This window comes from Meriones unguiculatus, chromosome 1 (assembly GCF_030254825.1).
Source record: "Meriones unguiculatus strain TT.TT164.6M chromosome 1, Bangor_MerUng_6.1, whole genome shotgun sequence".
Lineage (NCBI taxonomy): Eukaryota > Metazoa > Chordata > Mammalia > Rodentia > Muridae > Meriones > Meriones unguiculatus.
The window spans coordinates 105,541,932-105,554,786 of record NC_083349.1 but is presented as its reverse complement, the minus strand read 5'-3'; the positions used below and the strand labels follow the sequence as shown (position 1 = coordinate 105,554,786).

The 12,855-nt window shown below is 48.2% G+C and overlaps 1 protein-coding gene across 1 annotated transcript in view; it reads right to left on the bottom strand.

Annotated features, from left to right (window-relative positions):
- Nucleotides 1-12,855, bottom strand: part of Galnt14 (polypeptide N-acetylgalactosaminyltransferase 14) — a 223,152-nt gene that overhangs the window by 49,277 nt on the left and 161,020 nt on the right. Inside the window, exon 3 of the mRNA XM_060364609.1 lies at nucleotides 5,118-5,216. Within this exon, the coding sequence (XP_060220592.1) occupies nucleotides 5,118-5,216 (99 nt within the window). The remainder of the gene's footprint in view (nucleotides 1-5,117; nucleotides 5,217-12,855) is intronic.

Here is a 12,855-nt window from a genome sequence, read left to right as displayed (position 1 = left end):
AGGACTATGCAGACGATGAAAGGAGAAAACCTATATGAGGCATTTAGCGTAACATTTGGAACTAAGTCATAATAGACAGTAGCCATTCTTACTATGCGACATGTCACTAATGATTTGTTAATTGAACTGACCTCCTGTGCTAGGATGTCTCACTCAAGGGGCCTAGACTCAGTTTCAGGGTTAACTGTGGGTCTTAGAACTCTCCTGACTATCTCCAAACATCATGGTGCAAAAACATTTTTTCTTTGCTTCACAACAGCCAAGGCAGTACACGCAGAGTCCTGTGTACTTGGGAAAGGGGGCTCAGAGTGAGTGCTGGTGGGGGTTTTATGTACGTCCCTCTTTTCACATCTGCCTGAGCCCCTTCTTCCAGCACAGTCCCCTTTCTACGCAGGATGAAGACTCTGTGAGAAAGAAGCTATGCCCGGGGCCCACCTTTATTTATGAAGCCTTAATTCTCACCATGGCAACTAGTGTAAGGTGGAGAGAGGAACCCCAACACAAAGCCCTGGCAAGTGTCACTGTCTCTGGGAGGTGGGGGACAGGGAAAGGAAGGAGGCTGCAGCCTCTACCATAGGTGGTGGGTTGACATTGCTCACTATGACTGTCCCACAGAAAACACAGCAAACCCAACCACCAGCCCTCTAATCAGGGCAGGAGAGGGAGGCAGACAGAGGGAGAAAACCTGCTTGAAGAATAACCTCTAATGAGGTTTGATTACGCCGGAGCTTCTGCATTCGATTCCCCCAAATCCCCGCCGGCTCTTTGAAATTCAAGAGTTCTCTTCTGTGAACATCAAAAGGTAAATCGCGTGTAGCTCTGAGCTGGTTGAACTGAGAGATGATTAGCGAATAAAAAATGTCCAGAGTTTTAAAAACGGGGAGTGGGGGAGAAAGAGAAAGAAATCGTCAGCAGTAAGTGCTAATTAGACCATTTCCTGGGAACACCTGGCTTGCTTGTGTTCCTGTCAGCAGAGCAATTGAAGCAATGGTGAGGTCTCCCTAAAAAGTCTGAGAAAGGCATGCACTCAGGGCCCCTGAGGTGGCTGGAAAAGGAGAGGGTGAAGTCCTGCCCAGGAGCCTTGGCCTGGATAGCCCCCCACCCCCAACCAATTCCTCCCATCTAAACCATGGCTGCTGTGATCTGCCCTCCATCCCCATCTCAGGCTCTTCAATCCCAGCTTCTCACCAGCTTCCCCTCAGCAGAGTAAATCCTCCCATTTCCCCAGGACCCAGCCTGACAGAGGGTTTTCCTTGCTTCACCCCATCCCAGCTGCCCCTGCTTCGGCTGCCACATGTCCTTCTTCATGTGCCCGCAGGATGGGAGAGAGTGTTCATCTCATTGGCATGGGTGGGCCACACTGTCCAAGGAATCATTTTGGATCTGTCTCCTTTGTGCAATTACACAGGCAGAATCTATGACTTCTCCTGCTCCCCTGCCCCCTTTAGTCTAATTATGGGGCCCCCAGATACGTCAACGTAGTTTGGGGAATGCCAAGTAAGCCATACAACTTGCTTGTGTGTAGCCCTGAACCGGTCCGCTCCCAGCCTCCGTTCCTTCTGTAATTACCTTTCCCTTGTAAAAGCGGGTGATATTAATACTTGACCTACTTCACAGGCTTTTGTGTGTCTGAAACGAGGAAATGTATTTGAAATTGCTTCGTGAACTCCGCCGTGCTGTATGCAGACAGGTTTTATCAAACGCTCCATAAATACTATTTGAATGAAGACCTGGGACTAGCTGACGGTAGCTGGTAGTCGCTCTGGAGTGAGACGGATTTGCTCTCCAGTACAGCTTTCACTTGTCAGCAGGAGGCCTCCAGTCGGTACCAAGCCTTCAAGTGCCGTGGTTTCCTTGGCTTCATGAGCATCGCTTAGCACCCTGCCTGGTACATGACAATTGCTCTTGGAATGTGGGCACTGATGATAAGATTATTGGAGCTACTAACAGCAACAGACATGATGCACAGCTGTGATTCTCAAAGTCAGAGCCTGGAGCCAGCAGCAGCACTGCCACAGCCTGGGGACTTGTCAGAAATGCAAATTCTCAGGCCATATTCCAGACTCGCTGAGTCAGAATCTCTGAGGCTGGAGCCCAACAAAGCATGTTCTAGCAAGACCTCCAAGAGAATCTGGCTGGAGAGCCACCGCATGAGAACCCTGGTATCAGAACTAGAGAGACCGTAGTCACACCGACATCCTCTGTGCCCACAACAGGTCCCAAATGCTGTGATTAATCTTGATGGGCACATCCGAGGGATTAAGAGACACCCCACAAAATTAGTAAAGCATTTTCCAAGGGCGTCTGTGGAGATGTTTCCAGAAAGATTGCCATGTGGATGATCCAAGTGAGGAGGGAAGACTCAGCCACATGTAGACGGCATCATACACTGGGCTGCCGGTTCAGTCAGTGCAAAGACTGCAAGGAATAAGTTCATCAGTGCAGAGCCTGGGCGTGTGTGTCCAGTATGGCTGCCCATGGACATCAAATGTCAGCGTCTTTCCTCTGTAAATGTGTGCTCAGACCGGTACATCTGTCTCCAGGGAACCTCAGGGACTTCGGTCTTAGACCAGGCTGTACCATTGGCATCCTCTTAATTCTATTACATCTGTCTATCTATCTATCTATCTATCTATCTATCTATCTATCTATCATCTATCTACCTACCTACCTACCTACCTACCTCCCCACCTATTTATGCACCCCCAAACACAGGCACATGCATCTACCATGGTCCTTATATGGAGGTCAGAGGAGAGCTTTCAGGAATTGGTTCTGTCCTTTCCCATGTAGGACTCAGAGATTGAACTCCATTTCCAGTCTTGGTGAAAAGTGCCACCCAGATGCCAGAGTAATCTTTCTGTTCCACTCTCTCCCACTCTTACCTTTTATTCTGAGGCTTCCATTTTTTTTTTTTTTTTTTGGACTGGTTTCTCTGGTTCTCCAGCTGACATACTGCTGTGGTTGGACTATGGGACCCTGATCTTGTAAATTAATGTAGTAAATGCCCTTTTATGATCATGGACGTCACTCATTCTCTTCTGTAGAGAACACTGACTGTTAAGCCTAACAGTACTTATTCAGGCTTTCCTGAAGTCATGCCAAGGAATTAGTAGTAATCATAACTGCTATTTGGCAGAATGGAAAACCAAGGCAGAGAGGTTGAGCCATTTGCCCATCGTCACACAACTGTTACAGGCAGTTAGGCAAATGTGGCCCCAGAGACCAAATTCTTAACCACTGTCACCTTGGAAAAGTGTCTCCCTAGGTCTAGAATATTACCATGGAGAGAGAAAGGTTGGGATGTAAAGTCATGGACCACTGCTTTTCTGCAATCCCATGGAAGGTGAAAGAATGACAGTTTCTCTGAGGAGAATAGGACAGATGGCACATGTCTCACACACTGTAAAGGTCTGCTGTACCCCAGGCCATGATCAAATTCTTCAGGCCTTGCTTTCTTTCCCCTAGAGAATATCCCTAGTCCATCAAGGTTGTGATTCTCTCTTTTCCCGTCATCTGTCCCATCATGTTCCCGTCACTTTCCGTACCTTTCCGTAGCCAGCTCTCAGCTAGGAAGCAAGAGCACCTTGGGATACTGATGGAGTCTTCAGAGAAACCACCCTTTTCCTTGTCCCCTCCATATATCTACACTGATTTGCAAATGAGCAAGGCTCTTCACTATCTATAATGATACCCTTGGTGACACTGACAGTGACCTGGAATATTGTGTGTGGGGGGGGGGGAGGATCGTTAAGATCGGTTGTCTTGTTGGGAAATCACATGTGAGCTGAGTGCCCTATGAGGTACATACAGAAGCCAGAAGAGGGTTGGTGCCTGGGGAAAACAGCCAGCCATCAGGTACCAAAGACTGCAGATGAAATTGTTCTTTCTTACAAAGGGGTGGATTCTTTCCTGGAAGGGAGTCCCTGGCCCTACACAGCAGCCATTCAACATTTAGTGACAGGTGGTATATCCCCTTGGGGTGAGCCTGCTGCCAGACTTGCTTCCCTCTACCCAGAATTCCCTAGTGCCACAGCACGCAGATGTAGAAGAATGGGGACAGTGTGGCTTGTCTGATACCAATGATATGAGGGAGGTTTGCTATGCTTCGTACTTTCTCTGGCCCATCCATGTTTAATCTCTTTTTTTCCTCTGTGTATCAAATGACCTTCCCCCACAATGCCTAGAAAACTGTCTGCCTCTAAGGCATGAAGTATCGTAATTAGGGTTTCTATTACTATGTGATCTTGATGTAGGACTCCTCCTACGTCTCACTTCTCTCTGTTGATCTACTCACCACCCTAGCTGAGGGCAAGAGGTCTGGAGACCACAGGGGCCTTACAGGGGAGCTACTGCAGGGGATCTGAGGAAGGAAGAATGAGGCACCTGGCCTGCATAGGAGGGAATGGAGCTGGAGAGAGGAAAGGAGTGTCCTTCCAGACATGGTAGATGAAACCTGCCAGAGTCTCCTGGAACACAGGGGCACAATTCCTAGTCAGGTCCCCACTCAATTTTCTAGGGCTGGTTTGCCTGTGGCTGGCATTGAGACTTAAGCATATGGAAAGGCTGGGCAGGCCACAGGCCATCCTTGTCAAAACAAACCTCTCCTAGCAGAAGCATATCTGAGACTAAGTGTCAAGATAGCAGGGAGGCCCGGGGCAAAGCAGGACTGGAGATGCCCGAAGATGCCCAGAAAGCATACATTAATGATTGTCCTCAGCTGTTCCCACACCCACCACCATTGTCCCAGATTTGGAAAAGCGTAGTACAGGAAGAGCAGCCCAGGGCACACTCCAAATCCTGTTCCTAGCCCAGAGGCTGGGGATGAAACAAGGAACCTGTCTGTCTGAGCGTCCTTCATCAGTTGTAACCATGCCAGCCCATGTTCTTCAGGTAGCCTGGGTACAGATGGGCAAAGGGTCTGTTACCCATTCTTCTGCCTAATCTCCGAATGCCTGCAAGTTACCAGACACTATGGGCATGTGAGGACTGCAGAGAGGAAGCATATGATGTATGGACCAGTGCCTGGTACAAGCCTGCAGGGTGCGCAGTGAGCAGATACGAGCTTGACCAAGTACCAGGCTGAGTGATGGCCCCCGGACGGGAAGATGGCTTACCTGCGTATGGTTCTGAGCAGCGTGGAGCGTGCCTCATTGTGGAAGGTGATGATGATGCTGGTGGGGGGAAGGTCCGTGCAGTATACAAGCAGCGAACACCTGGCAACAAAAGCAGAGGATAAGCAAGACCTTCAAGAGCAAAACAGAACTGAGTGTGGGACCATAGACATCATCTGAGAATGACTGAAGCTAAATGTCCACCGCCTGGGAGGAATCCTAGGCTTGGAGTTTAAACAGAAATGAGCATAGTCATTTACACAGTCCTGAGTTCAAGTGCTGTGTCTCCTAACAGTTGCAGGAACAAGATCCCGAGTCTTGGGCTTTGCCCAAAATCTAGGCCCTTCTAAACTTGCTACCCAAGCCTCTGGCCAAAGAGCAGATCCAAGCCAACGGAAACCTTATCATATCGACTTTAGGACCAGCAGCTTTGGGGGTGGGGCCTATCTGACTATTGGCACCCTGGCCCTGGCCCTTTACCCCTTCCCAATCTGGCATACCTGAAGAATCAGAGCCCCACAACCTCAGTATAAGCAATAAAGTCTCACCCTGAGAAAGAATTTGCTTCCATATGTCCAAGATTATTTTGTATGACCGTTACATCTGGGGTAATTTCAATTTAATATGTTGCCTCAGGTGAAAATTGTACCCTGCGGCCTGAGAATTGCTATAATAATGGAAACAGACCCTCCAAGTGAGGCCAGTTCTTCTGGGGGGATGTCATCTGGGTGTACACTTCCTCCTGTTCCTCATGATTTCAGGGATGGCCTGATTATGGTTGGAGTTATGGAACATTAAAAATATAGGTAAAGAACATACTTGGTAGGTCACATTTCTGCTCTCACTCCCCCCATTGCTTCCTGTGCTTTTAATTGGAAACCCAGAGACCCATAGATAGGCTTTGAGGGGATTAAGCCCTCTGGAGTTGTTAGCAAATAATTTATACAAATATGCACCTTCAATTTCCCTGGAAATATGGCTCTCATTTGAACAGATTCTCATACAGGTCCAGGCCTGAACCACTCATAATCTCTAGGCTCAAAGATCTGATGTCTCCTGTGATGCTGCATTAACGGTTCCGTGAGATCAAAGGCTTAAATACTGTATGCTCATGACATAAGTACGGGAGAACCCAGAACCAGAACCAAGAGTTAGGGAAGAAATGTTGGGAAAGACAAGCCCTGGTCTACAGGCCTTCCTGTCCCTTATAGAGACACCAATCAGTCCCTCCTAGAGTTGCCTTGTCCTCCTCCACAGCCCACCACAACTCTGCAGGGAAACAAATGAAGTCCCAAGTGAATGCACACAGACATGTCAAGGGCCCATGGCAAATGGCAAAGCCTTTCTCAGGCGAGGCTCAGGGAAATGGCAAAGCCTTCCCCAGGTCCAAGGACAGCTATCACGAATGACTGTCCCTTAGCTAAAACCAGCGTGTGGGGGAACTATCAACCACAGCTCCCGCTTCCTGGCTGACTACAACCTGAAACTGCTCCCCTACAGCAACGCCTACCTTAGCTACCTTAGCCCCCTTGTTCTGCTGTATAGAATAAACTTGCCTCCTTGGTTAAGATGTATAAAATGCTGAGTGTCCAGGATGTTGCTCATTGTACATCTCCATCAGGGCCATGGCCCACCTGATCCCAGCTATTCTGTATGCACATCTGTTGCTTCTTCATTCCCCAGTGTCCCAGTTAGGTCAATCCCCAAGCCATGATGGTTGTCTCCCTGCTCCTTCACTCACAGCCTTCCTTCCAGTGTCATCCCACAGGGCTCTGACAGGCCCTTCTCATGCTTAGAACCCTTAGTGGTTCCTTATACATAAAGTCCAGCTTCCTGCTCTATTCTTCAAGACTTTCCCATAATCACAGTCTCACAAGTTCTCCAGCTCTCTGCTATTGCTCATATTGGTTTTTTTTTTTCTTTTTTTTTTTTACTACCCGAGGAGTTCCTAGTCATCCTTCAAGCCTCAGTGTCCCCTTTGCTGGGAAAATATGGCCTCCAAGAGGTAAATGACCTGTTGTTTATACCAGACATATGGACGATGTCTCTTCTCTAGCACTTCTCATGATAATGCTATATCCCCAACTTTACTGAGTTCATCCAGGGAGGAGGAACCATGGCTCCATCCATGCTGTCATCCTCACAAGAAGGCATATGTATACAGATGTCTTTCATAGAGAAAGAAGAAAGTCAGGACCTGCATGCCCAGGTCATCAGAAAACCCAGTCATTTATGGGTCTCAGACATAAATGGCAGTCTTCCAGATAGCTTCTGGGGAGTCCTGCCCAGAAGCTTTTGTTCTTGAGGAGTCCCCTTCTTCCTTGAATCCTTCTATGACCAGTGGGATATGGCGGATGTGACACTGTGCGGCTTCATGAAAGCTCTGTAGCCCCTCCCTCAGCCACCAGCTGTCATGCTGTAAAGACACTCAGGTATCCCTGCGGAGAGACAGCCTCATAGAAGCTGAGGCCCTCTGCCCTCACCTCTATCAGCTTTCCAGCTGTATGAATGGACCACATCAGAAATGGGTCCACCTACTCCAGCCAAACCCTCTCACTATTAAGGGATGCTAAGCCAGTACTGCCCAGCCAAGATGCTCCCAGTTCCTGACCCAAAGACACAGTGAAGATAGTTCAGGGCTTTTGCTGTTTCAAGCCACTCAGTTTAATCAGGGATGATTTGTTGGATATTAGAAACTGTTATAAAAGGGGAGGAGAAATGCTAGGGAACAAGTCCAAAAGAATCTGGACTTGTCTGTCTTTGGACAGAGCCCCACCTCTCATTAGGAACAATGGTGGAGGGATGGGGAATGGTGGCTTTGGGGTCCTTTCTTGGTAGGTTACAGGATCACTGAGGACATGGAGGGTCTTGGTGAGAGACCCTGGCAGTGGAGTGGGTAGGAAGAATAAGCCTGATACCAGAGAGTGGGTGAAACAAATTATGGAAAGGGAAAGAAAGTCACAGACCTTAGTGTAGCTCTCTCTCAGAAACAGGGAGAGAAAGGCGATCCAGAATGCCACCACTGCCAGGACATCTGGCTGCTGTGGCTCTGCCATGGTGGAAGATGTTTGGAGATCCTCTGTAGTCAGGACTCAGCTTTCTGATTTGAGTTATTTGCGTTAGTTGGGGGAGAAAGATGGTCTTTGTCACCTTGTTAGAGAGCTTTTAAACAAAGGGACTACTTTTCTTGCCTCAAGTTGGGGATACAGGAATATCCTGTGCATACAGGCAGCGGATAACTGCCTGAAGTGTGAAGGCGGCTCCATTGAGAAAATGTTGGATCCCACAGGGTAAAGTAAGGATAGACAGAGAATAGGGTAGCGCCACCCGCAGACTCTTGGTCTTGGGGTCTAGACAACCATCTACAGCACTTCTAAATCACCCACCTGTTGCCTGCCTCTTTGCTGATCAGGGTTAGTCCAAACTTTCCCATCAAAGACTTTGGCACAGAGGCAGAAGCTCTGGGTGTAGCTTGGCTTCAGGAAGCACAGCCCATTTTCTACTAAATGCTGCAAGCACTCTTTATACCTGAGGTCCAAGTAGGCCACGGGGTTATTTGCTTATGATTTTGATTTCCTCAGCTTTAGATTCTTCACCCAGACACTGGAGATGGTAACTCCTATTTTGCAAATCTCACTCACTGATCATTACGATGGCTAGCAAAAGATGCTGGACAAAAAGTCACATGGTTGATATTTCTAATGCCAGTGCAAATATTCAGGTGACCCCTGCTGTGCCTTATTGGATATTCTCTTTTTGGAAAGGTGTCTTTGGTGGGCATCTTCCCTGGTGCTGACAGTGGCTAAGGGGCAATGAGAGGCAAGAGAAGGGACAGAGCTCAAGCACCTTGGCATCAATGCTGGAGAGATGAGTCTAAGTCTGATGCCTTTACTTGAATCTGGATTTACCAAGAGCTGGCTGTGAGCCCTAGGGTATGGCATCCTCTAAGCTTCTACACTATCACCTGTAAAATGTGGTGAGGGCTCTCCTCCCAGACTTGCTGTGAAGGCACACAAAGCATTTGGCAAGTGCCAAGGAAATGGGAACAGAAAAGACCTGAACCAGCCTCTAGAGCAGCATTTCTCAGCCTGTGGGATCGCTACCCCTCTGGTTGCTGAACTACCCATTCACAAGGGTCACATATCAGATACCTTGCATATGAGATATTTACATTACGATGCATAACAGTAGCAAAATTACAGTCATAAAGTAGCAATGAAAATAACTTTATGTTGGGGGTCACTCTAACATGAGGAACTTTATTAAAGGGTTACAGCATTAGGACTGTTGAGAACCACTACCCTGAGGGAAGTGCTGTGTGTCTTGACCAGAGGTGCAAGCTCACAGGGTAGAAAAGGAAGGAAGGTAGGTGATAGCACGTGGAACTGTTAAGGCTTCAAGCAGCAGCTGGAACCTAGGTGGCATAGTCCCAGACCTGGAAGCTTCTATGTCCAAAAGGGTAGGACACAAGCCTTGCTTGGGGTCATACCAGGAAGGCCATCAGCTCTATTGCTGTGCATAGAGGTCAGAGGGCAAGATGGTGTTTCATACTCTCACGTTCATATCCCTCCTCAAGCTTTCCTGCCTCTGCTGCAGCCCAAAGGGCCTGGATTCACCCTCCATCCATTTGCTACTTCATAGCAGCCTCTGCAGAAAGGTTAACTGAGGCTCAGAACTTCCTCCTCAAAGGACATACCTGGTTCATGTGTGAGATAAGGGCGCTGCAGATCCCACGACTCCTTAGCTGGTACTGGTCTCTAGTGTCCCATGAATTCCCTAGTACATGCAGGTAGCATTAAGAACACAGGCATTGATGCTTCCCACACAGGAGTCACCTGCTGTCCAAGGCCTGGCCCACAGCCTGCTGAGGCGCCTGGGACTGCTAATATGGACTCAAGCCCGAGAACAGTCCTCAAAAGTGTATTCTTAGAGGGAAGTCGGTCCGGACTAAATGGGCTCTCTGTGGGGGGACTTAAAAGATTAATCAGACACTGGGGTCTCTGGGGCCAAGAGGGGGATGAAGAAGGCAGCCAGTGCCGACATCTGGCGCCAGCAGATGGACGAGAAAGCATGTTGATAATTTATTAAAGATTTGGGGGGGTTATTGGAGAGAGGAGCTAGCGAGTAGGAAAGATGGGAGGAGGGGAGCTTAGCTCTGAACCAGGAGGAGGCATTAGCTGTGTGGGTTCAGTGGCTGAAGGGGCTTCCAGAGAGCACTCCTGAAGCCAACCCTGGGCCTAAGAGGAGCCTGACCCTGCCCTTCCCTCACCTCAGTGTGAACTGCCGGTTCCTACACACTCTCTACACCGAAGTGAACATGACAAGCCTCAGGTCATTAGAAACATGCCTGCCGGTTATCACCGAAAGCAATGATGCACACACCACTCTCCATTTTATTTCATACCATCATAAAATACTACAGCTGCCTGTGAGTGAGAGCATGCTGACCGTCCTGGTCGCCCCCATTTTGTTAATGAGTTAGGAGCTCTTAGTGGTCCCCATGGCCCTGAAACACATGGTCTCCCTCTCACCACATGCTGGGAGAAAACACTTGATCATAAATTATAAATATTCAGGATTTTATGCTCGAGCATAACAACCAGAGGGAGTGATAAGAGAGGCAGGCCAGCTAACTTCAAAACAGAGTGAGAGCACAATTATCATTACTCTGAGGTTGGTATGGAGGGAGAGCTGCTCAATGGCTGTGAGCCCAGAATTGGGATCTGGCACCCTGGATGGGAGAGACTAAAGGCCGTTATTGAGTGGGCAGCGTGGCCAGAGTCAGGTGGAGGGTGTCGTTCAAATAGGCAACGTGACAGTAAGCTTCAGACAGGCTGGCATGGGAGTGGGGGAGCTCTCTGGTCAAATGGTTGCTTGGGGTTCAGCAATTATTTTCCTGCTCAGACCCTTAGACTTCTGGTTAACGGTGGTGACAATACCCACCACATAATTAAATGACTGCTGGCGGGACCCTTCGTGCCAGTTGCTGTGTGGAGCACCTCAGGTTATAATGCTGGCAGTAGCTTAGGAGGTGCCTATTGTTTTCCACATTCACTACAGTGCATGAAATGAACATGAAATGCTCTCTCACACTGACTCAGCCTTGCAATGGACACATCATTCATTATCCTCCTTCACCTCATTCATCTTTTACTCTCATTTTACGGGTGACACTGATACACTGTGATGAAATGCTTTGAATTTCCATGTTTTAAATGCTGGGTTGCCCCAGTGAGGGCTGCTGCTATGTTGGAAGGTAGGGGACCGAATTGGAGGGAGTAGGTTATTGGGGATGGGAGTTGTTTAAATGTTATAACAGGCTGTCCTTTCATTTCTTCTTCCTGTCTACCATGATTCCTATGCTCTACCAGGCTCTCCCTGTTGTGATGGACTGAGGAAGACTAACAGGCAGGCAGAGAGAGGCTAAGTAACTCACTGAAGCTAGTGAAGATGAGCAGAGCCAGACTTTCTGGGATTATCCCATGGTATAATAGTACCCTCATGCCAGACCAACTGTGATGGCTAAATAGGTATGGCCCCCATAAACTCATGTATGTGAATGCTTGTCCATAGGGAGTGGCACTATTAGTAGGTGTGGCCTTGTTGGAGGAGTGTGGTCTTATAGGAGGAAGTGTGTCACTGAAGAGGTAGGCTTTGAGGTCATATATGCTCAAGCTCCTCCCAGTCTGGCTCACAGTCTCCTGCTGCTGCCTCCAGCTCAAGATGTAGAACTCTTGGCTCCTTCAGCACCATGTCTGCCTGTATGCTACCATGCATCCCACCCTGATGATACTGAACTAAATCTCTGAAACTGTAAGGCAGCTCCAATTAAATGTTTTCCTTTATGAGAGTCGCGTGCCAATGGTGTCTCTTCACAGCAATGGAACCCTAAGACACTGATCCAGCTCTTACTCATACCTGTTCTGTACATCTTTACAACTTATGTGTGCTCACAATCAGGAAAAAAAAAAAGAGTTTCTACTGAGTTCTAGAAATCAGAGATCTGCCTAGGAGGGAAAAAAAGTTTTTGCTACTGGGCAGAGACAGGAAGATGAGGGGTATCCCAAGAGAGATGCTGCCCACTGGAAGTCACACTGGGTGGAAAGAGTATGTCCATTGCAAGGCTGAGTCAAATATTTCATGGGCATCTGATTCTACACAGAAACTGGTTTCCTTTCTAACCCCCACACTTCTGTTGTTCTGTAGAAGGCCAGTCTCAGGTTGAAAAAATAAATTATGTCCAAATGCTCCATTTCCCTAACTTCACAGCTAGAGAGATAAAGGGAACCACAATCATATGACTTGCCATAGGGGTGGGACTAATTTCTTGGGAGAGAGCTGTGTGTGCCCAAAGGAGTGCCCTGTGAAAGCAGGTGGGGTGGGGTTGGGATTGGGACACTTTCTCTACCTCCGTCTGCCATTCAATGGGCAAGCATTGTCATACACTCCAACCCAGGAGAAGCCTAGAGACACACTCATCTTTTCCCTCCTCATCCCCATCACACAAGGAAGACAGGTGAGGGGAGACAGCCAGCTCTGGACCCAATGACCTTTCCTGGATGTCAGTTTTCTCAGAACAGAGTGCAATGGGTTTGCTACTGGCTTTTGGAATCAGATCTTGTTTTGAAGCAGAGAACATCTAATCCACCCTGAGCTCTGTTCTGTAGAAGGATACAAGATGTCAGGAGAAAAAAAAATGCTTACTCTGTGGCTGACCCTTAAGTTCACACCCAACTCTTTA